Here is a 25,906-nt window from a genome sequence, read left to right on the forward strand (position 1 = left end):
GATGCCAGGGAGTAGTGGTGGATAATTGTTTATCGGGATGGAGGCCAGTGACTAGCGGGGTGCCTCAGGGATCTGTTCTGGGCCCAATGTTGTTTGTAATGTACATAAATGATCTGGATGATGGGGTGGTAAATTGGATTAGTAAGTATGCCGATGATACTAAGGTAGGAGGTGTTGTGGATAATGAGGTGGGTTTTCAAAGCTTGCAGGGAGATTTATGCCGGTTAGAAGAATGGGCTGAACGTTGGCAGATGGGGTTTAATGCTGAGAAGTGTGAGGTTCTACATTTTGGCAGGAATAATCCAAATAGAACATACAGGGTAAATGGTAGGGCATTGAGGAATGCAGTGGAACAGAGAGATCTAGGAATAACAGTGCATAGTTCCCTGAAGGTGGAGTCTCATGTAGATAGGGTGGTGAAGAAGGCTTTTGGAACGCTGGCCTTTATAAATCAGACCATTGAGTACAGAAGTTGGGATGTAATGTTAAAATTGTACAAGGCATTGATAAGGCCAAATTTGGAATATTGTGTACAGTTCTGGTCACCGAATTATAGGAAAGATATCAATAAATTAGAGAGAGTGCAAAGACGATTTACTAGGATGTTACCTGGGTTTCAGCACTTAAGTTACAGAGAAAGGTTGAACAAGTTAGGTCTCTATTCATTGGAGCGTAGAAGGTTGAGGGGGGATTTGATCGAGGTATTTAAAATTTTGAGAGGGATAGATAGAGTTGACGTGAATAGGTTGTTTCCATTGAGAGTAGGGGAGATTCAAACGAGAGGACATGATTTGAGAGTTGGGGGCAGAAGTTTAAGGGAAACACGGGGTATTTCTTTACTCAGAGAGTGATAGCTGTGTGGAATGAGCTTCCTGTAGAAGTAGTAGAGGCCAGTTCAGTTGTGTCATTTAAGGTAAAATTGGATAGGTATATGGACAGGAAAGGAGTGGAGGGTTATGGGCTGAGTGCAGGTAGGTGGGACTGGGTGAGATTAAGAGTTCAGCACGGACTAGGAGGGCTAAGATGGCCTGTTTCCGTGCTGTGATTGCTATATGGTTATTCTCATAAGGTATGTTTCCCAATGCAGGCTACATCCTCGTGAATCTCCTCTGCACCCTTTCTATGGTTTCCATATCCTTCCTGTAGTGAGGTGACTAGAACTGAGTACAGTACTCCCAAGTGGGGTCTGACCAGGGTCCTGTATAGCAGCAACATTAACTCTTGGCTCCTAAACTCAATCCCACGATTGATAAAGGCTAATGGACTGTATGATGCCTTAACCATAGAGTCAACCTGCGTAGTAACTTTGAGAGTTCAGTGGACTCAGACTCCAAGATCCCTCTGATCCTCCACACTGCCAAGTGTCTTGCCATTAATACTATATTCTTGCATCATGTTTAACCCAGCAAAATGAATCCCCTCACACTTATCTGGGTTGAACTCCATCTGCCACTTCTCAGCCCAGTTTTGCATCCTATTGATGTCCTGCTGTAACCTCTGACAAATCTCCACACCAGCCACAATACCTCGACGTTTGTGTCGTCAGCAAATTTACTAACCCATCCCTGCACTTCCTCATCCTGTCATTTATAAAAATCACAAAAAGTAAGGGTTGCAGAAAAGATCCCTGAGGCACTCCACTGGTCACTGCCCTCCATGCAGAATATGACCATCTACACCCACTCTTTGCTTTCTGGATCCACAAAGCAAGCTAATTCTAGATCCACAAAGCAATGTCCCCTTGGATCCCATGCCTCCTTACTTTCTTAATAAGCCTTGCATGATGGGGTATCTTATCACATGTCTTGCTGAAATCCATATACACTAAATCTACTGCTCTATCCTCGTCAATATGTTTAGTCACATCCTCAAAAAATTCAATCAGGCTCCCAAGGTACGACCTGCCTTTGACAAAGCTGTGCTGACTATTCCTAATGATATTATGCCTGTCCAAATGCTCATAAATCCTGCTTCTCAGGATCGTTTCCTTTTCCAGTAAAACTCACTGGTCTGTAATGTCCTGGGCTATCTCTACTCCCTTTCTTGAATAAGGGAACAACATCTGCAGCCCTCCAATCCTCTAGAATATTGGTCACCAACCTTTTTAAGCCCAAGATCCCCTACCTCGGCCTTAGTTCAAGGCAAAATCGACCCCAGAGCAATTAGTTACATGCATGTGCACCAGAGCAGAAAAGACTGGAAGTAAAACCCCGCAACCTGGAAATAGAAATAATGTATGAACACCAGGGGTCCCCACCCTTTTATGCACTGTGGACCGGTTTAATATTGACAATATTCTTGCAGACCGGCCAATGGTGTGGGAGGGGGGGGTGTTAAACATGACAGGAATACAGCGATACTCGAAGCAGGTTCCTTATGTCCAGTCTATTCCGCAATTTCGTGGCACTCGGCATTTAGCTTCTGTCCTGCGCTGCTCACAAAACTCAACGCTTTTGTCTTTAAGTGCTGGGTGCTTTGACTCAAGGTACTGAAGCAGTTTTGAGGGCTTCATTGCCTCGTCAGCCTCCCACCCGCCAGACGCCTTTGCCAGGTGCGGTTGGTCGTGGGTCGGGTGAAAGGACAAGGTCAAGGGCAGGTGGTCCCCATACGGGTGGGGGGGGGGGGGGTGGCGGTAGCAATCCGAAGAGAGCGAGCGAGGAGTGTAACGGAGCGGCCCCCCCCCCCCCCCCCACTATAGGATCTATCGGCCAACAGAAGTTTGTTTCAGTAGATTGCAGCGAGGTAACTGCTCTGATACTTGCGAAATGGTGCGTCCGAATTAGGTCGTCTGTGAATATTTTAGCACTGGGTTCCCCACAAACATTCGGTGTGCTAAACAGGCTTGGAGGCAGCGCTTCAGGCCATTAGCAATGGTGCTTCCCACTTTCTGCCCGAGGCCAACCAGTTATCCCCGGCGCGAGGGTATCACTGTGTTTAGGCAACTGATGACCTCGCGTGGGTTCAAGTTCAACAGTGGCCGTGACAGGGAGTGAGGAAGAATGCAGCTGACTCATTGTTTCCTCCTGGCCCGGTGGTTGAGGACCACTGAAGTACACTGTGTAGGGCGGGCGTGCTAGACGCATGTGCACTGGGCAGAAAGAATGGAAGTAAAACTGAGCAACCCGAAAACAATCTCTCAACAGTATTTGTGTTTCTATTTTACTTTTTTTCGCGATCTACTGGGAAAGTCTCAAAGATCGACGGGTTGGGTTCCTAGAACCTATCCTGTCCCCATTGATGATGCAAAGATTATTGCTAGAGGCTCCCACAGTAGCCTGGGGTATATTTCATCTGGACCTGGTGACTTATCCAACTTGATGCTTTCCAAAAGCTCCAGCACATCCTCCTTCTTAATATCTGTGTGTTCAAGCTTTTTAGTCCACTATAATTGCCAAGATTCTTTTCTGTAGTGAGTACTGAAGCAAAGTATTCATTAAGTACCTCAGCTATCTCCTCTGGTTCCATACACACTTTTCCACTGTCTCTTGATTGCTCCTATTCTCTCTTGTCCTCTTGCTCTTCACATACTTGTACAATGCCTTAGGGTTTTCCTTAATCTTTCTTTTTCAATCTTTTTATTGATTTTCACATATACACAAAAAAAAATAACATAGTAATAAGTAAATTATAAATACAATAGACTTGAAATCACATTGATAATAAGATAATAATATCCTACTAAACATCAACAAAAGAAAATACCTTAATCAAGTCCACATGATTATATGAAAAAAAAACAAATAACCATTAAAAAAGAAAAAAAAAATATTAAAAAATATGTGAGAAAAAATATATATTAAAAAAAAATAAAACACTAAACTAAACTAACATAGGCAATAATAACAGTTTACAAGTATAAGATAGTGTCAAAGAACTCCGGAACTCCATACCTGAACATGAATAAGCAGAAAGGTCTGGAAAAGGCCAAATTAATTCATATGAAAATGTCGAATAAACGGTCTCCAAGTTTCTTCAAATTTAATTGATGAGTCAAAAATAGTGCTTCTAATTTTTTCCAAACTCAGATAAGAAATAGTTTGAGAAAGCCACTGAAATGTAGTAGGAGGATTTACTTCTTTCCAATTTTGTAGTATAGACCTTCTGGCCATTAATGTTACAAAAGCAATCATTCATCTGATTGAGGGGGAAAACTGATTGCCATCTTCATTTGGTATGCCAAAAATTGCAGTAATAAAATGAGGTTGTAAATCTATATTCCAAATTGAGGAAATAGTAGTAAATATATCCTTCCAATAATTATGTAAAGTGGGACATGACCAAAACATATGGGTCAATGAGGCCACTGCTAAATGACATCTGTCACATAGAGGGTTAATATGAGAATAGAATCGAGCAAGTTTATCTTTAGACATATGAGCTCTATGTACAATTTTAAATTGTATTAAAGCATGTTTAGCACATATAGAAGAAGAATTAACCATTTGCAAAATTTTTTCCCATTTATCTGTTGATATGTTGTATTGAAGTTCTTTTTCCCATTCTTGTTTAATTCTAACTGATATTTCTGGTTGTATCTTCATAATCATATTATAAATAAAAGCTACTAATCCCTTCTGACAAGGATTTAAGGTAAAGATCAAATCTGTAGTGTCCATCAAAGTTGAATTAGGAAAAGATGGTAAAACTTTATGTAAAAAATTTCTAATTTGTAAATATCTGAAAAAATTAGATTTAGGTAATTCAAATTTATTAGAAAGTTGATCAAATGACATCAAAGTATCTTCAAAAAAGAGATCACGAAAACATTTTATACCTTTCCTTTTCCATATGTTAAAAGCTTGATCTGTCCAGGAAGGTTTGAAAAAGAAATTAAATAAGATAGGGCTATCAAGAACAAAGTTTTTCAAAATAAAAAACTTACGAAATTGAAACCAAATTCGTAATGTATGTTTAATAACAGGATTAAATATTTGTTTATTAAATTTAACTAAATCCGCAGGAAGACAAGAACCAAGAACAGAGAATAGAGAATATCCCTTTACCTCATTACATTCCAAATTTACCCACTGTGGGCACAGTGGTGAATCCAAATCTAATTTCCAATACAATAAATTACGAATATTATTTGCCCAATAATAAAATCTAAAATTAGGTAAAGCTAAACCACCATCTTTTTTTGATTTTTGTAATTGCTTTTTACTTAACCTAGGGTTTTTATTTTGCCACACAAATGAAGAAATTTTTGAATCAATGTTATCAAAAAAAGATTTAGGAATAAAAACTGGTAGGGCTTGAAATAAATATAAAAATTTCGGTAAAATCATCATTTTGACAGCATTAATCCGACCAATTAATGATAAAAACAAGGGAGACCATCTTGTAGTAAGTTGATGAATTTGATGAAGCATAGGTAAAAAATTCATTCTAAATAAATCTTTATATTTCTTGGTAATTTTTATACCTAGATAAGTGAAGTTATCAGTAACAACTTTAAATGGTGTCCTATCAGTCAATAAAGTTTGTGCATTTAAAGGAAATAATTCACTCTTATCTAAATTTAGTTTATAACCAGAAAAAGTACCAAATTGAACCAACAAGGATAAAATAGCAGGAATAGACCTATCAGGGTCAGAAATATATAACAGCAAATCATCAGCATAAAGAGATAATTTATATAACTTCTCATTACGGGTAATACCAAAAATATTAGGAGATTCACGAATAGCAATAGCTAAAGGTTCTAATGCAATATTAAATAATAAAGGACTTAAGGGACAACCTTGTCTCGTACCACGAGATAATTGAAAAAAAGAGGATCTGTGGTTATTCGTAAAAACAGAAGCAACAGGTTTATGATATATTAATTTAATCCATGATATAAAATTAGGACTAAAATTAAAATTTCTCAATGTATTAAATAAATATATCCATTCAACTCTATCAAAAGCTTTTTCAGCATCTAATGAAATAACACATTCTGGGATTGTGGGTGGTGAAGTATGAATTATATTAATCAATTTTCTAATATTAAAAAAGGAATACCGATTCCTCATAAAACCAGTTTGATCTTCTGAAATAATCTGAGACAGTACTTTTTCTAATCTAATAGCTAAAATTTTTGTAAGAATCTTAGAATCTACATTTAATAATGATATAGGGCGATAAGATGTACATAAAGTAGGATCTTTATCTTTTTTAAGAATTAGAGAAATATTAGCTTCATAAAAAGATTGAGGTAATCTCTTCTTAGCAAACGCATCATTAAAAATTTCACATAACCAAGGAGAAAGCAAAGAAGAAAAAGTTTTAAAAAATTCTACTATATAACCATCAGGACCAGGAGCTTTCCCTGAGTTCATTGATGAAATAGCCTCTCCTATTTCCACTATAGAAATAGGAGCATCTAACAGACTATGATCTTCATCAGTCAGTTTAGGAATATTCAAATTGTTAAAAAAATTATCTATCATGGACTGGTCACCATCAAATTCTGAATGATATAAAGATTTATAAAAATCTTGAAAGGTATTATTAATTTCTTTATGATCAGTAGTTAAATTACCGTCTGATTTGCGAATTTTAATAATTTGTCGCTTAGTCGAGATAGCCTTTAATTGATTAGCTAACAGTTTACCAGTACGGTCACTATGAATATAAAATTGAGCCCTGGTCCTAATTAATTGATTTTCAATTGAAGAAGATAATAGTAAACTATGTTCCATTTGAAGCTCAACTCTCTTCTTATAAAGTTCTTTGGTAGGAGTCACGGAATAAATCTTATCAATTTCCTTAATTTTATCCACCAATAAAGCAATATCTAAATATCTTTGTTTTCTTTTACCAACAGAATATGAGATAATTTGACCACGAATAAAAGCCTTAAAAGAGTCCCAAAGTATTCCTCTGTCGATTTCTTCAGTACAGTTTGTAGAAAAGAACAAGTCAATTTGCTGTTTTATATAAGTAATAAATTCTGGGTCTTGAAGCAAAGTAGCGTTAAGTCTCCAAGATCTGGTGTTATTGAAATAGTCCGAAATCTTAATAGATAACTTCAAAGGTGCATGATCCAAAATAGTAATAGAATCATATTTACAATCAATAACATCCGTTAATAACCGATGATCAATAAGAAAATAGTCAATTCTAGAGTAGCTATGATATACATGTGAAAAAAAAGAAAATTCTTTATCTTTAGGGTTCAAAAACCGCCATATTTCTGTAATTCCCGAGTCAACCAAAAATGAATTAATAAGTAGGGCTGATCTATTCGGAAGAGTGCGAATAGGTTTAGATCTATCCATCGAAGGATTCAAACAACAATTAAAATCTCCACCCATTATCAACATATATTCATCTAGATTAGGAAGAGAGGTAAATAAACGTCTAAAAAATTCAGGGCAATCAAAGTTTGGAGCATAAATATTAACTAGAACAACTTTCCGATGGAAAAGTAAACCAGTTATCAACAAAAATCTACCCTGTGGGTCAGAGATAATTTCATGATGTGTAAACGATATTGAGGGATCTATAAAAATAGACACACCCCTAATTTTGGCGGTACAATTCGAATGAAATTGTTGACCCTTCCAGAACCTAAAAAAATGTTGATTATCCTCCCTCCTGATATGGGTCTCCTGTGCAAAGATAATATTAGCATTCAGTCTATGGAATACTTTAAATATTTTTTTGCGTTTAATCGGATGATTTAAACCATTAGTATTCCAGGAGATAAAGTTAACAGATCTATCCATCATACCAATATTAATTGTGTGTATCATAAAAGGTTAAAAAGACACATAACCCACAATTCAGGAAGGAGGAAAATTGATTCAGGAGCAGCCGGAGAACATGACACCTCAACAATATTAGTAATTTAAAGTCGGCCCATAAACTAAAAGCAAAAAAATAAAAAGCAAAAGCGTGAAAAAAGATCCCTACCCCCTCCCCCACCCTTCGAAAAAAAGCCAAGCGGCAGGCGCATAATCTAATACTAATATTACCCCCATTTCAAGATGGCAGCTCTATAAAAAAAAAGATTAGAAGAAAACTATATATCACCCAAATTAAAATATAGAGTTGCAAAAAAAAATATATATATCAATCAGAATAATAAAAAAAAACTAATATAATACAACAATCATTAATAAAAAAAAGGTATAAACGTCAAAATTTAAAAGTGTAGTATACCTTTAAAAAAAAATCCCATATTCAAATACAAGATGACGTTTCAAGAGCAAAGACTTATGGGAAGAAGAAACGCCATTTTGAAAAAACCATATTACTAAATACAAATGTGAGTTCAGCAATCTGTTAAAAGACAAAATAACATTTAAAAAGAAAGGGATATAGTACAGTACAGCATATATATAAAAAAAACTAAAAGTCCAAAACATTCGTCCCATATCTGAGTACAGGCAAACAGATAAATGCTTGTAAAAAACAGAATCTTACGGGAAAAATAAACAACTTAAAAAAAAAGATAAATCATTAATGCAAAATATAAACGTATATAACCAAAACAGAAAGAAAAAAAAGAATATTATCAAAATTAAAAAAAAAACATCTATAAACAATGAAGCTAGTAAAGAAAAACCGAACCCATAGATCAAAAAATAAAAAGTTATAACCCAACTTCATAGGTTAAAACTTAAAATAGAAAGATATCCTCTCTCCGAAAAATCTTCCACATAACACATAGTTCAAGTTGCAGTAGAAGATCGAAATTCTCCAACAAATTTCTTCGCTTCTTCCAGAGTGTTGAAAAATCGTTGACTGTTGTCGGGCAGCACAATTCTAAGCTTCGCTGGATACATTAAAGCTTGTTTAAGTCCGATCGAATGAATCTCTGCCATCACTGGTTTAAAAGCGATCCTGGCTCTCATTACTTCAAAAGAATAATCCTCGACTATTCGAAACTGAAAGTTTTTGTAGGAAATCATACCTTTTTTACGAGCTAATCGAATTAGAAGCTCTTTCTCACGAGGATAATGAAGGCGAACAATCACCGCTCGTGGTTTATCAGGCACAGACGAAAACCTCGCAACTCTGTGAGCGCGGTCGATAACAGGTTTAGTTTGCAAACCTTCATCACCGAAAATTTCCCATAGTAAATTAGAGAAAAATTCAGTTAAATCACCGGACTCAACTTTTTCGGGAAACCCGATAATACGCAAGTTCTGTCTGTGAGATCGATTTTCGAGATCAGAAATTTTAAACTTATACTGATCTACAGTCTTAAGAGTCGATTGTACCTTCTTATCCAACACTTCAATTGTACGTACTTTTTCAACAATTAATTTTTCAAGAGTCGCCAACTTATCTTCATGCCGCTGAATAACCGATGCCTGCGACTGAAACTTAGTATCAAGCGATTTAACAGCTCCTTCAAGTTCAGACATTTTCGTGGTAAACGTGTTTTCCAAACTTGCCATTTTACTTTCCAAGGGTTTTCCTTAATCTTGTCCACCAAGGCCTTCTCATGGCTCCTTCTGGCTCTTCTGATTTCTTTCTTAAGCTCCTTCCTGCTAGCCTTATAATCTTCTAGATCTCTATTATTACCTAGTTTTTTGAACCTTTTGTTAACTTTTCTTCTTGACTAGATTTACAATAGCCTTTGTACACCATGGTTCCTGTACCCTACCATCCTTTCCCTGTCTCATTGGAACGTACCTATGCAGAACCCCACGCAAATATCCCCTGAACATTTGCCACATTTCTGCCTTACATTTCCCTGAGAACATCTCTTCCCAATTTATGCTTCCAAGTTCCTGCCTGATAGCCTCATATTTCCCCTTACTCCATTTAAACACTTCCCTAACTTGTCTTTTCCTATCTCTCTCCAGTGCTATGGTAAAGGAGATAGAATTGTGATCATTATTTCCAAAATGCTCTCCCACTGAGAGATCTGACACCTGACCAGGTTATCTCCCAATACCACATCAAGTACAGCCTCTCCTCTTATAGGCTTATCTACATATTGTGTCAAGAAACTTTACTGGACACACCTAACAAGCTCCACGCCATCTAAAACCCCTTGCTCTCGGGAGATGCCAATCAATATTTGGGAAGTTAAAATCTCCCATCAAGACAACCCTGTTATTATTACACCCTTCCAGAATCTGTCTCCCTATCTGCTCCTCAATGTTCCTGTTACTATTGGGTGGTCCATTTTATTAAAAAAAAACACCCAGTCGTGTTATTGACCCCTTCCTGTTCCTAACTTCCACCCACAGAGACTCCATAGACAATCCCTCCATGACTTCCTCCTTTTCTGCAGCTGTGACACTATCTCTGATCATCAGTGGCATACTCCCACTTCTTCTGCCTCCCTCCCTGTTCTTTCTGAAACATCTATAGCTTGGCACTCTAAGTAACCATTCCTGCCCCTGAGCTAGCCAAGTCTCTGTAACGGCCACAACATCAGAGCGCCAAGTACTGATCCACACTCTTAGCTCATCCTCTTTATAATACTCCTTGCATTAAAATCGGTCTGAGCGCATCCCTTCTCTATTACCTTCCTATCCTCCCTCTCGCACTGTCTACAGGCTTTCTCTAATTGTGAGCCTACTGCTTCTTCCTCAGTCTCTTCAGTTCGGTTCCCACCACCCCCCAGCAATTCTAGTTTAAAGTTTCCCCTATAGCTGTAGGTAGTAATCCCGAGATTACTACCTTTGAGGTCCTGCTTCTCAGCTTCCTTCTGAACCTATGTTTGGTTACATCTGCCAAATTAATGGAACTGTATTGGATTTGTATATCTAAATTTGCCTTCAAGTGTAAAAGGTCCAAGCAACTTGGCTTGCACCTGGGTAATGTCCATTGCAGTCTTGAAATAAGACTTTGGTATTGACTGGGACATAAGTGAAGTATCTGTAAAGTATTTCTGAAGTAAACAAAAGTTGTGTGGAGCTTTGCCTCTCAATAGTTGAGGTTTTATTTATATTTCCTTAACGTAGAAGGGCGTATTTGCCCATTGATTCTATGCCACATTCTTGTTTCTCCATCTGCCCCCCCCATCCCTCCAGTGGCCTATTATTTCATAGTGGTCATACTGACTCATTTTACACATCATCAAGTGAAAGACTTCACATAAATAGCACAGAAGGTTAAGATTATGTGAGTTGCAGGTGTGATGCACAAACTTCATTGGTTGAACTGCTCTGCTGTCCTAACACGTTAAGGATAAAAGTGAATTTAAAAATACATTTTTTCAAAGTTTAAATTAGCATCATAGATTTATAAAACACAAAATTGCAATTTTCTCCTCCAGGAACTTCTATCATATACTAGATTTGGCTATTGTTGAATTGCAACAACAAAATGTAGAGACTGGACATATCCAGATATGCTGCTGAATTTCAAATGGAAACCAGTGAAGGAACAAGCACTTATTGCCAGCTTGTTGGAAATTTAGTTTTGCCTCATGTAAATTTAGGATTAAAAAGTATGGTTGAATGCTAGCTTCTTTTTGAAACTGACTGATTGGTAGTCACAGCTAGATAAGAGCTACCTTTCTTATTGGTCTGGTTGAGTAGCTGTAAAGCAAAAGCTACAATGTTCTGGAAGGACTGGTATGAAATTGACTAGATATGTATGATGTAATGAATTGCAAGTCTTAGCTAAGTATTTTGGAGAAATTGAAGCTTTGTTGGATGTGTTTCTAGAATTGTACTATTGAATCATGACCTTGATTTAATGACGTTGAAGCATTTGATACTTCGAACATTCACTTTGAGCTGCATTTCAAATTGATTATAATTCTTGGTTAATTATTACTAACAACTTATTAAAACAAGATAGAATCATAGTGCAATAAAGCTGACAAACAGCCTAACTGAGATAGTCCCTAAACCTTTTCTATCCATGTAACTGTTTTTAAAATGTAGTTCTATTTGGATCTACCACTTCCTCTGGTAGTTTGATTGATGTAATCATCGCCCTCTACAGGGTTTCCCAGCCTGAGGTCCACAGGCCTCTCAGTTAATGGTAGGGGTCTATGGCATTAAAAAAGGGTTGGGAACCCCTTCTCTAAAAGAACTTTACTCTTGGATTCTCAAATTTTTCGCCTTTCCCTTTGAACCTATTGCAAAAGTTTTGAGCTCCCCAACCCAAGGAAAGATGCTTTGGCTAATTGCCCTATCTATGCCCCTCATAATTTTATAAACCTAAGGTCATCCCTCAGCATCTCGCACTTATTTAGCATTTCTGAATAACCTAAACCTTATAGGCCCAGTAACAACATAATCATTTTAGCACACTGTAGTACTGGATGAGTTGAGCTGAAGGTCTTGTTTCCATGTTTTATTGTGCTATGGTTCTGCCTTTGTAGTAATTAACAGAGAACACTCCCCAAGGCTCTACCATTCACTGAAAGTCCAACACTGATTTGTCTCACCAAATACAGCATCTCTCACCTTTTGGTGCTTTCCATTATGAACTCTTGTTCCCTTTATTACTTGCTGCCATAAGGGACCCAGAGTCTTTACCAAAGCAGTGATTCACTTGCACTTCCACTCTGGAGCACTGCATGTGTTTCTGCTCTTTAAAAGTTTGCAGTGCATGCTGTATGGTGAGGAGTGATTTGGAGCTTCCTGTTGTCTGTCTCTTAAACTTTCCATTTCGCTGTCATTGTGGCCTCCGGATTTGTTTACAATAAGGCTGAATTATGGTTTGAAGGGGCAACACCATCTTCCATATAGTTGTATTGCAGTATAATGGGCTCAGTAATAATTGCACAAACATCAGTTAATTTTCTATTGTCTGTTTTAGAATGGGGCATTTTAGTATGGTATTATCTCAGCTTTCCTCTGTCCCTTGTTAGTGCATTTTGCAATTTTGTAACTTTTCTATTCCTTGCTTTTTCCCCCCTCTGCTTACATTTCATAGTGTTTGCTCGTTTCTATTTTGTAACTCCCCGGTCGACCAGCAGACCTCTGTAATCGCTCCACAGCATCCCTGGCCTCAAATTTTCAGAGATTGTCCTATCCGTGTCCCTCCAACTTCTCTAGCTTGCAAGTAATTTGGTTTGTCTTTTCCAGTTCTGATGGACATTAACTGTCCTCTCCACAAATACTGCCTGATTTGCTGATTATTATTTTTGTTGAAAGAAGGTTCTGTTCTACTGCTAATGCCTTGTTTTTTGAACTTAGAATCATCTTCATTGATGCTTCGGCCTGAATCCGAATTTTCTCACCATTTGCATCAATATGAGAATGAACATCAGGACACTAAGTCAAGCTCCTTTAATTACAGTACTTCTGTCTCTGAGAAAGAAATGGTTGTCTCTGAAGTTAATTGTGAGAAAGGTGATGGTCAAACTGTGCCTTCTAGCACTGTCATTGAACTGGATGAAGAACAATTGATCCATGGGACCAGTACTGAAGTTACAGACGTTGTGTTTTCTTCTACTAAATCGGATGTTGCATTGCTTGAGCACTTTGAAGATTAAAAACCCAGACTTCGATAGATTCCTTTTGCTACACACTTAGCATCAGAAAATAAGTTTGAGAATTCACCTGACACAAATTTAGAAGCTAATGTCTGCATCATAGTCGAAGGCAAATCTGTGGATTTACTCCTTTAATGGTTATCAGTCTTGAAGGAAGATGCAAACGTAAATAGTGATTCCTGCTTCTGAAGTTTTTGTTAAAATACTACAGCTACAATACCGGTAAATAAGTAGTATTTTTCATTTACTCCCTGGTATGGCTCTACTCCTTTTAAAAAGTAAATTTAAAGGATGCTGTAGTCTAATGAAACAAAATACTGCTCTGGTACTTTTTGACAGTTGATTAGAAAACTAGAAAAGAGATTAATCTATTTCATCCTATGGAATGTTTAAGTTTGGGATTCAAACATGCATTCAGTTTCACTTGATGCAGCAGTTTTTTTTTACTTTTCATGAAAATGCTTCAGTTGTGAGTAAGGGAAAGAGCAAGAGACTTAGTGATGGGTATATAGCCTGTTGTGTGCAATTTTTTGGTTACTGCTGGTACCAGTCTGTTGGAAAAATAGCACATTTCATCTATAGTGATGAACAGAAACTTAGTTATTAAAAATAATTTATAAAGCAGATATTGAATACAGAATATCTTGCCAAAACCTGATCAGTATTCAAGAATGTCAATGCCTTTAAATTGTTTCTGTATGTATACTACAGCCAAGAAAAGTAATTACCCAGAGTTTCTGGAAAAAATCCTTTTTAGAAATTCTAAATGATGGATTATAATGCAAGTCAACTTCAGATTAAAATCCAAAAGGATGCTTGCAACACTCAGCATCAAAATACCTGTACACTGCATGTTTTTAAAAGTGTGTTCAATTAAAGTGACAAATAAAGCTTATTTATCAATGCTTGAGGGCTAATGAAAGTTAAACTGCAGTGTTGTACCAAAGAAGTTGTTTCAGGTAATTTTATTCTGGAACTAAAATGTTCAATTTTCTTGCAAACAAAACTGTTTGATTATTCCTTATTTGACAAATACACGCTTAATTTCACGGTAGTAGTTGAAATTTCAACCCCTTTTATACTTCCTAATTTTTCCCTTCGTTCATGTCAGAACTCCTGATATTTCTACAAATGATTTTTGTATGTGTCTTTGGCTTTGAGCAATGTTCCAAATGTTTTATTTCAAACATGTTACTTGTATATCACTTTGTATATAATGAAACCTCCCTTTTGGAGTGGTAAAGAGGTAGAATACAGGATATTCACATAGAACTAAATGTGCTACAGGATCACATAGCACTGATTTAAGATTCAGAATGCACTTCTAGGGTGGTGGTAGAAGCAAATTGTAGTATTCCAAAAAGAACTGATTATTCACCAGGAGAATGTTCAGTCTCTGGCGAAAATGGAGTGGGGCTAACTGGATAGTTCTTGTGCAAGGCCACTTTGGATATACAAGGCTGAATAGTATTTGTGTTACAGCTATAGTTGGAGCAGGGTAGACATTTACTCAAATTAACTTTTGGTGCTATTGTTTCAATTTGTTTTCGGTCTCCTTTATGATTATTTAAAGCAGAAGTATGGCAACTTTTGTTTTCATCTTGCAATCAGATTAGCTGCAGAATGGTGTTTTTAAATTTATTCCATTTTTGGGGATTTGGGTGTCATTGACAATGTTGTCCATTGCTGATTTCCTGGCTCTGTGAAGATGGAGGGAATGAATGTGTAGGATGGTGAGTGTATGCTAGTCAAGCAGGCAGTCTTGGTGCAGTGGCAATCATTCAGGTAAGCAAGAAGTGTTATTATTGAGTTACAGCACAGAACAGGCCCTTGGAGTAGCACTGCCCGGCAATTCCACTGATTTAATCTTATCCTAATTATGGGACCATTTACAATGATGTCTTTGAATTGTGGGAGGGAACCCATGTGTCACTGGGTGAACAGACAAACTCCTTATGGTCAGTAGTGGGTAAGGAACCCAAGCAGTTTCAAGTTCCTGGGTTTCAACGTCTGAGGATCTATCCTAGGTTCAACATATAAAATTACAAAGAAGGAACAACAGTGGCTACATTTCAGTTAGTTCGAAGTGAGTTGGTAAGCTAGCAAAGGCACTCACAGATTTCTACAAATGTACCTTCTAACTGGTTGTATTACTGGCTCCAATGATGGTGCCACTGCATGGTGCCAGCTCCATGGCCACTAGCTCCACCAGCATCCAGGACTCCTTCGAAAGGTGCTGCCTCAAAAAGGTGGCATCCGTCATTAAGGATCTCAGTCATACAGGACATCCCCTCTTCTCATTGCTACTATCAAAGAGAAGGTACAGGAACCTGGAAGACACTCAACATTTCAGGAACAGCTTTTTCCTCCTGCCATCAGATTTTTGATTGGACAATGAACCCATGAACACTCAAAGTCTCCTTTCTTTGCACTGTTTTTATCTATTGTAATTTTTAGTTTTGGTATGTACTGCTGCCACAAAAGAAATTTCACAACCTATGCTGGTATAACCTGATTCTGAAATGAAACTAACATGAACTTTTCAGACATCAGTTGAAGAACCCACAAGAAATTTACTATACCCTCAGAAGCTGACTTCCCTGTACAAGAATGTGATGAAAAATATTTCCCCAATTTCAAATGCATAAGCTCTCATTGCAGTTTAATATGCTGGTGTAGAATTTTTGTTAATTTTTCACTTGATTTAAGGAGCAAGGGTGATGTAACTAGTGCTCAGTTCTGACTGTAGGACAAAGCCACTGATCTGATTGACTTTGTCATTACAGTTACTGCCAGTTGGAGAGATACTATAACGCAAATCCCTGTTCACATGTAGGAAACTTGGGGTTTTATGGCAAACTCTCTACTGACATGACTTGAAAACTGCCAATATATCGTGTACTGGGTAGAGTTGAGTGGATAAAGTTGCAAACTAATTCTAAGAGAAAAGACGAGTTTACTTTAACCAGTAAACTTTGTAAAGTTCTGGTAAATCTCAGAGGGGGATTTAATTCATCTTAGCCTGCACAGTGATTAAAAGTAAACTGGCCAATTTCATTGGAACCAAATGATTTGCATTCTATTTAATTTGAAAATTTGTAACTGACTCAGAGCTAGTGGAAGTGAAAATCCCAGTCCTTTTATTTTTTTAATATAATAAGGCATCTTCAAGAATATAAAATTGTGCTTTGCTTCGTATTTCAACTCCCCATAAACAGGTCCTATGGAATGTTCATGTTATATGTGGGTCCAGTGCAAAAGATAAATATTTTGACTCTAGACTGTCATTATCATTAGTGTCACTGCAGTCTGTTTCAAATGAACCAAGGAATCTGAGGAGGTTGCCTTGGACACATTTAGTGAAAAGGAAAGTTTAATTTTTTAACCAACCAGCTGAACAAAGCTTTGTTGATATGCAAGGAGTGACCCAAATCTAATTAGAATTTCTATTAGAAGGTAATGAGATGCATTGAATTAAGTCTGAAGTTTAGAAAACAATGTAGAGTAAAAATAAATTCACTCTCCAGAAACCTAAATTACACACTTAAAAGATTGGTAAAGTCCTGTTAAGGATGAAATTAAACTTCAGAACTGTGGTGCTATTAACAGATAGAAGATGTGTATTATATTATAAATAACTGAGTGCATTATCAAATACTGAGTGCAATATTCCATCATCTGACAAGCTGTGGAAACTCAGGATATAAAAATGTTCACTTAAAATACAAATATTTAGGTAATTCTCACTTGCATCCCACTGTCCTAATACGAGAGTAATTGGATGATTTGAATATTATCACATAATCTGAAACATGGATCTACAATCATCAAAATGAAACAAAATTATGGAGGTAATGTTGTATGGCTGATGATATTTGAATATGTTAAAACTGGCAACTGCATTGCACAACTGTGAATATTAGGTAGATCTACAATTACTGTTGTGCACTTCAAAATGGCAGAGTCATTGTTTGGATTTCAAATTTAATTGATCCAGAGGAATGTTCGTGCCAGGTATGATATGTTCTCCTTTCCCATCAATAAGAGAATTCCATTGATCAAAATCTTGCTGAAGACCTGGAAAATAAAATTTGGTGTTCAGATTAATTTAGAATCAATTATTCAAGATAGAATTTTGAATCTTTGTAACAAAGGGAAATAATTAAGGAATGGACTTCATCATTTAAACTGGGAAATTCCCTTTACACAGATGCTCTTGTTATGATCCCAGATAATGTTTCCTTTGCATATTATGGTATTAAATTTAATGCCACTGATTTGCATGTGTGGTATTTCAATCAGGAAAAATTTAAGGTACAGGTGTCTTCCCCCCCACCCCCACAAAGGTAGAGCATTCCCATGAAACCTTTGTAAGCTGAAATGGCGTAAAGCGAAGAGCCATTAATTTATATGGGAAAAATTTTTGTAAAAGCAAAAATTTTCTTTGTAATGCAAGAACAGGTTACTAATACAGGTCTTTAGTAACAGCAAAGTAGCATAAAGTGAACATTTGTAAAGTGGGGGATACCTGTATTTAAAAGATAAATTTCATTCATGCACGATCAATGACCACATATGCAAACCACAAAAAATGTTTTCCCTGCAGTTTTTTGATCGCAGAAATCCTATTATTTTGTCTCCCCATTATCCATAAAATAGCTAGTTAGCTAACACCTAGAATTATAAAACTAAAATGGTTCCTTAGTTATATATTTCAATATTAAATGTCTTATTTACTTACTCAAGTGTCTTTGCATGAATGCTAAAGCAGCCTTATTGCTTATATCGATTGCTATATGGGGATCTATAGTTCCTTTCAGTCCAAATATCTTTCCAAGGAAGTGGCCAGTCAGAAATGTAAAATCGGGAAAGCTTTGATGAACTGTTCCCCTATGAAAAATAAAGAAAATGAAGTGAATTAAGGTCTATAAATGCATTACTTGTGTGTTCTATGTAGGAAACAGAAAATAGCAAAGTTTGTAAATTTGTAGTTCTCAAATGCATTTAAACTCAAAGCTAATAATTTGTAATCCTCTGTAGTGCTTAATACTGTTCACTGTAAGTTAAGTATTGTGCAAGTGACTTGATAAAGTTGCAGCTGAATGAGAACCACTGGTGAACATTACATCTTCAGGATGGCCTTCACCATTTTTCTACAGCAAGCAAGCAACCTTCTCAAATAATTCAAAATATACTGAAAGAAAATTATTAAAGGTTTCTATAAAAAGTTGATTTTGAATTTTAGGATGCATGAAGAAACTCATACTGTGGAACAGGTATTTTTTCTGAAATAGCTTTAGAGAAATGAGGATTGGTTTTCTGTTTAAGATGGCTTAATAAATACCAGCACTCTGACAAGCCATAGTGAATGCAGTCACTAATTTCTAAAAAAATTTTGTGACCATATCAAATGCAAAAGGAAACTAAATGATGCTACCTATCAATCCTAAAGCAGAATTTGTGTTCATAAAATAGTAAACAAAAGGAATTATTGTAACTTTATTTGACCCCTAATGATTTGTTCAGAAAGTTGTCAACACTACTTTTATTATCTATGCCTATACAACATAAATAAGGTGGTGGGTCTGCAGGGACAAAATACCAATTTTGTCCATTTACAGTCAAAAGAACATGGCATACACTTAACAAATTCCTCTAACTTGAGAAGTAATAGTTTTTTTAGTACTATATTGGTGGTGGTCTAATTTGTTCTGTATTTCATTTCAGTGTGTAATCTATTACTCAGTTTTTTATACTGAAAACTATTTCCATGAAATTGAGGCAGCTACTTGAGCTAAAAAGTACTGGTCCCATGTGTCCCACAATTAACTGGAAAGCACTGTATATATGATCCTATTTAATCTGATATAGGGAATGACTTTAAAAAGTAATTGACATTTTTTAACCTTGAACTACCTTGGAAGAACTGACCATTTACTTCAGGAAAGATGCTGGTGGATATATTTGTGTCTACGAGCGATGTTGATGTTGGAGAACTTTGTCAGGAGTGAGATACCCTGTCCTCGTCCAACCATGTAGAGGCCACAGCCAGGAAAGGAAGAGGGAAGAAGCCAGAAGTGAAGAAAAAAGGGTAATGAAGCCAGCATAGCAAAATAGAAGGGGAGGGGAGGGGAGAGAGAGAGAGAAGAGAACTCATTCAACATTCATGCCATCAAGTTGGAATGTGAGTTGTTGCTCTTCCAACCTAAGAGGGAAAGATGTGGTGGGCTCCTATTGAAGATGATGGAAGTTACAGAGAATGATTTGCTGGATGTGGAGTCTCGTGGGATGATAAGGACAAGGGGATCTTTATACTTGTGATGATGGAAATACAAATTGAGGGTGGATGGATGTCCAGAAAATGAAGGAGATGCAGGTGGCAGTAGAATTGATGACAGAGGAAGGCAAATCCGTTCTTTGAAGAAGGACGTTTCAGATGTTTTGGAATGGAAACCCTCATCCTAAAAATAGATGCAGTAGAGATGTAGGAATTGAAAAAAGGAATAGCATTCTTACAAGTGTCAGGGAGGGAAGAGGTCTACTCAAGCTGTGAAAGTCAGTAGATCTATAAAAGATACCAGTGGACAGTGTCTCCATTGCTGGAGATTGAGAAAGGGAAGAGAGATGCAGACCATGTAAATTTGAAGGCAAAGTTGATAACAAACTCAGCATAGGTGCAGGAAGTAGTACCAATGCAGTTGTCAGTGTAGTGCAGAAAGTTGGGAAGTAATACTGGATTTGTAACTGGAGTCCCTGTGGGTGCCATGGCTTCTCATTGGTTTCAAATAAAGGAGCCAAAAGTGAAATTATTGGGAGTGAGGACTAGCTCCACCGGAGGAGGGTGGTGGTGGAGGAGTGGAACTGGTTAGAGCTGATGTCTGAAAACAAGAGAAGCATTATCGATTAAAGGATAGAAGAATGTAGGGACAGAACAAAATGAGGCAACCAGGGCCCAGGAACTGAAAGTGGTTAAGTGACCATGCTGGGATGGGCTGAAGGGTCTGTTTGTTATGCAGTGCTCTATGACCCTGTGACAGAATGCAAGACAAGATTTTTACTTCATCTTGGTACATGTAACAATATACCAATTCCAATGTAGCCCAGGTGATAGAGTATCTGCTTATGCAAAAATGTGATCTGGGATATTGAATATTAAATTTTCAAAAAGTGGAAGGTGAAAAATTAACAAGATTATAAAGTTGTGTACAAACCAAATGGGCTTTCAAAGTTATTGCTCCATTGAATTTTTAAAAAATATTGATTGGGAACAAGTAACAGATTTAGATTGACAATAAGGAGGAAACAAAAAGTAAGTTTTGAGTTGTTTAGTCTATGCAAAATGCCACACAAAGAAAAATAATAGCTGAAACTTCAGCAGTTTAAACAGGATCATTGGAGAGTGAAGCATTTTTTTCCAGAGATTAGAATGTTCAAGTTGTAAAGTGCAAAGGGAGAGGAAAGAACAAAAGGGAAAAGTCTGAGGTTACACCACAGGACTGATGGTGTAAGGTAAATAACATGCATAAAGAAACAAACAACTGATCTTGAAAGAAATGTAATTGTGAGTACAAATGTAGGAGTGTAAACATTCTTAAAAGACTGGCAGTACTCAATGCAAGTATGTCACTCAGTCCATAAAGATTACTGAATTACCATCTTAGATTACTAAAGGAGCAAGGGTGGCAACTGTAGAGGCTTGAAAATGGATGTGGCACAAGAACATGGGTAATTTTCAAATCTGATACTTTATCTAATTTTACGATAGGTGGAAGTCCAGTAAATATAGGCCACCTGCCTCTCAGTTGTGGGGTAATTTATATCAAAATACAGAACAAAATTGGGTTATATGGGCACTTGTTCACTTCTGAGCAAAATCAAGTTTCACCCATCCACAGAATAAAACAAAATTCCATAGAAAGCAGGATGTCTTGACTTTACAGAAACTTGCTATAAGCAGCTTTTTTTTGCTTCTGCAAAGAAGCGAAGTCCTAATTTTTACTGTTATTTTCGCTGGCCTAAATTCTCAGTGCCAGAGTTAAAATTCATTTGTCACTATCATTGTTCATCTTGCTCCACCTCATTTAAAAATCTACTCCTTTGAACAGTTTTTTTTTTGTCTCATTGGCAGCACCTTCATCCGCTTTGGTCCCATCTCCTGAAATTCTCTCCCCAGTTGAACTCAAAATTTACCTCCGACTAAGCATTTGGTTACCCCTTAAAATCTCTCAAACAGATTCAATGATTGCTTAATGAATGAACAGATTTAAAAAAATACTATAATTCATCATAAGGAAGCACAAGAGACTGCAGATGCCGTAATCTGAAGCAATAAACAAACTGATGAAGGAACTCAATGGATTTGGCAGTATCATCAGAGGGAAAGGAATTGTCTGCTTCCATCTTTCATCCAGTTGCCTCCTTCCCCCAGTTCCAATTTTCCCTCATCACCTGGCTCCATTTGCCTATCATTCCTTGCTTCTCTTCATACACTTAACAACTTCAAGTCACTATCTCACCTTTCTTTATACTGGCTACTGTCTCTCTATTCTCTTCTACTATAAGGTCTTCATCTGAAATGCTAACAATTCCTTTTTCCTCACATATTTATCCCACCTTGCTGTGATGCTCCAGCAGTTTGTTGTTTGCTGCTAAGTGGATGCAGTGGATATTGCTCAAGTTCTCCACTACTCGATCTGAATTTATTAATATAAACCAGGTTACATCTCGAAGTGTTATGTTGTTGTCAGTTGTATCGATGTATAAAAAGAAATAGCATTGTTTAAATATGTGTGCCAAATACCCAGATATACCAGATGATTTGATTTTAGAGGTGTTGGTTGAGGGTTAACTATGGTCAAGGCACTCATAAAACAAATCTGCATTTATGCTATTGAATAACGTGGCATCCTTCATGCCACTGGGTTTCATTGAAATGGACTTTGCCTCTAACAGTGTGGATTTGGCTTAGTTCTAGGTGAAACAGTAATTCCAGTTATTAGCCAGACTTACAGTAAGACTATTAGGCTAACTACATTTAAATCAGAGTCAGGTTTGTTTGGTAGTACCTTGCAATACATAATAAAAACTACAAGTTACAATAAGTATATCCCATATTAAAAAGAAAATTAAGTAGTCAAGGAGGGGGTGGGGGAATCACTGAGGTACTGTTCATGTGTACATTGTCCATTCTGAAATCTAATAGCAGAGTGGAAGAAGCTATTCCTGAAATATTAAGTGTGTGTCTTCAGGCTCCTGTAACATCTCTGCTGGGGGTCCATGATGGTGAATACTGCCTATTTGAGGCAAAACCTTTTGAAGATGTCCTGAATGTCAGGGAGGCCAGTGCTCATGATGGAGCTGGCAGAGCATACAACTTTCTGCAGCTTTTTCTGATCCTGTGCAATGACTCCTCTGTACCAGATGCTGATGCAAGCAGTTGGAATGCTCTCTACAGTTAAATTGTAGAAATTTGAGTGTCTTTGGTGATATACCAATTCTCCTCAAATTCCAACTTAAATATAGTGGCTGTCATTCCTTCTTTGTAATTACATCAATATGTTAGGCTCAGGAGAGATCCTGAGATGTTGACACCCAGGAACTTGAAACTGCTCACCCTTTCCACTTCTGATCCCTTGACATCCCTGCCTGAAGTCCACAGTTCCTTGGTTTTACTAATGTTGAGGTTATTGTTAAGACACCACTCAACCAGCCAATCCATCTCAATCCTGGATGCCTCCTCATCCCCATCTTAAATTTTGTCATAAGTTGTGTTGTCAGCAAATTTACAGACAGTGATTGACCCGTGTCTAGCCACAATCACAGAGCAGTGGGCTAAGTACGCATTCTTGAGGCCACCGTGGTATCATGGGCACAATCCTCCTCATCATCATGAACATCTTCAAGAGGTAGTGTCTTAATGAGGGGTGCCTTCTCCTTAAGGGATGCCATCATCTGGGACATAGAAAACCATAGAACATTACAGCACAGAAACAGGCCTTTTGGCCCTTCTTGGCTGTGCTGAACCATTTTTCTGTCTAGTCCCACTGACCTGCACCTGGGCCACATCCCTCCAAACCTCTCTCATCCATATACCTGTCCCAAATTTTTCTTAAATGTCAAAAGTGAGCCCGCATTCACCACTTCATCTGGCAGCTCATTCCACACTCCCACCACTCTGCATGAAGAAGCCCCACCAATGTTCCCTTTAAACTTTCCCCCCTTCACCCTTAACCCATGACCTTTTTTTTTCTCCCCTAGCCTCCGTGGAAAAAGTCTGCTTGCATTCACTCTTATCTATACCCATCATAATTTTATACACCTCTATCAGATCATCCCTCATTCTCCTACGCTCCAGTGAATAAAGTCCTAACCTATTCAACCTTTCTCTGTAACTCAGTTTCTCAAGTCCCAGCAACATCCTTGTAAACCTTCTCTACACTCTTTCAACCTTAATAATGTACTTCCTGTAATTAGGAGACCAAAACTGCACACAATACTCCAAATTCGATCTCACCAATGTCTTATACTACCTCACCATTACATTCCAACTCTTATACTCAATACTTTGATTTATAAAGGCCAATGTACCAAAAGCTCTCTATGACCCTATCTACTTGTGACACCACTTTTAGGGAATTATGTATCTGTACTCCCAGATCCCTCTTCTACTGCACTCCTCAGTGTCCTACCATTTACCTTGTATGTTCTACCTTGGTTTGACCATCCGAAGTGCAATACCTCACACTTGTCCGCTTTAAACTCCATCTGCCATTTTTCAGCCCATTCCTCCAACTGGTCCAAATCCCTCTGCAAGCTTTGAAAACCTTCCTAACTGTCCACTAGACCTCCAATCTTTGTATCATCAGCAAATTTGCTGATCCAATTTGCCACATCATCCAGATCATTGATATAGATGACAAATAACAACGGACCCAGCACTGATCCCTGTGGCACACCACTAGTCACAGTCCTCCACTCAGAGTAGCAATCCTCCACTACCACTCTCTGGCTTCTTCCATTGAGCCAATGGAATTTACTACTTCTACCTCTCCATGTATACCTAGTGACTGAATCTTCCTAACTAACCTCCCATGCAGGACCTTGTCAAAGGCCTTACTGAAGTCCATGTATACAACATCCACTGCTTTCCCTTCATCCGCTTTCCTGGTAACTTCCTCGAAAAACTCTAATAGATTGGTTAAACATGACCTGCCATGCACAAAGCCATGCTGACTTTTTCTAATAAGTCCCTGTCTACCCAAATACTTGTAGATCCTATCTCTTAGTATTCCTTCCAATTTACCTACTACCGATGTCAAACTTACCGGCTTATAATTTCCCGGCTTACTTTTTGAGCCTTTTTTAAACAATGGAACTACATGAGCTATCCTCCAATCCTCTGGCACCTGACCCGTGGATATCGACATTTTAAGTATTTCTGCCAGGGTCCCTGCAATTTCAACACTAGTCTCCTTCAAGGTCCGAGGGAATACCCTGTCAGGTCCTGGGGATTTATCTACTCTGATTTGCCTCAAGACGGCAAGCACCTCCTCCTCTTTAATCTGTATAAGTTCCATGACCTCCCTACTTGTTTGCCTTGTTTCCATAAACTCCATTCCAGTTTCCTTAGTAAATACAGATGCAAAAAACCCATTTAATATCTCTTCCATTTCTTTTGGTTCCATACATAGCCGACCACTCTGATCTTCAAGAGGACCAATTTTATCCCTTACTATCCTTTTGCTGTTAACATACTTGTAGAAGCTCTTAGGATTATCCTTCACCCTGATTGCCAAAGCAACTTCATGTCTTCTTTTAGCCCTCCTGATTGCTTAAGTATTTTCTTACTCTTTTTATACTCCTCAACCATCTTATTTCCTCCCTGTTGCCTATACATGTTATATATCTCTCTCTTCTTCTTTATCAGAGTTCCAATATCCCTCGAGAACCAAGGTTCCTTATTCTTTTTAATTTTGCCTTTAACCCTGACAGGAACATACAAACACTACAGTCTCAAAATTTCTCCTTTGAAGGCCTCCCACTTACCAATCACATCCTTGCCAGAGAACAACCTGTCCCAATCTATGCTTTTTAGATCCTTTCTCATTTCTTCAAATCTGGCCTTTTTCCAGTTTAGAACTTCAATCCAAGGACCAGATCTATCTTTATCCATGATCAAGTTGAAACTAACGACGTTATGATCACTGGAACCAAAGTGTTCTCCTACACACACTTCCGTCACCTGCCCTAACTCATTTCCTAATAGGAGATCTAATACTGCATCCTCCCTAGTTGGTACATCTATATATTGATTTAGAAACCTTTCCTGAACATATTTTACAAACTCTAACCCATCTAGACCTTTAACAGTATGGGAGTCCCAATCAATGTGTGGAAAATTAAAATCCCCTACAATCACAACTTTCTGTCTCCTGCAGTTGTCTGTTATCTCTCTGCAGATTTGCTCCTCCAATTCTCGCTGACTATTGGGTGGTCTATAAT

The 25,906-nt window shown here is 37.5% G+C and overlaps 2 protein-coding genes across 22 annotated transcripts in view; one reads left to right on the forward strand and one right to left on the reverse strand.

Moving 5' to 3' along the window:
- The window catches only part of tdrd6 (tudor domain containing 6), a 30,674-nt gene extending 17,259 nt beyond the window's left edge, over nt 1-13,415 (forward strand). The window contains exon 4 of the mRNA XM_059981833.1: nt 13,107-13,415. Within this exon, the coding sequence (XP_059837816.1) occupies nt 13,107-13,405 (299 nt within the window). The 3' untranslated portion in view covers nt 13,406-13,415. The remainder of the gene's footprint in view (nt 1-13,106) is intronic.
- Nucleotides 13,416-14,074: 659 nt separating this feature from the next.
- pla2g7 (phospholipase A2, group VII (platelet-activating factor acetylhydrolase, plasma)) overlaps nt 14,075-25,906 on the reverse strand; it is a 75,725-nt gene continuing 63,893 nt past the window's right edge. For 15 of the 21 annotated variants that reach the window (XM_059981855.1, XM_059981853.1, XM_059981836.1 and 12 more), the window contains 2 exons: nt 18,147-18,295; nt 14,078-17,482 (listed from right to left, as the gene is read on the reverse strand). In XM_059981855.1, the coding sequence (XP_059837838.1) occupies nt 17,370-17,482; nt 18,147-18,295 (262 nt within the window). In that variant the 3' untranslated portion in view covers nt 14,078-17,369. Of the gene's footprint in view, nt 17,483-18,146; nt 18,296-25,906 lie in introns of those variants that run through there. The other 6 variants (XM_059981849.1, XM_059981838.1, XM_059981844.1 and 3 more) reach the window with 3 other exon arrangements.

This window comes from Hypanus sabinus, chromosome 10 (assembly GCF_030144855.1).
Source record: "Hypanus sabinus isolate sHypSab1 chromosome 10, sHypSab1.hap1, whole genome shotgun sequence".
Lineage (NCBI taxonomy): Eukaryota > Metazoa > Chordata > Chondrichthyes > Myliobatiformes > Dasyatidae > Hypanus > Hypanus sabinus.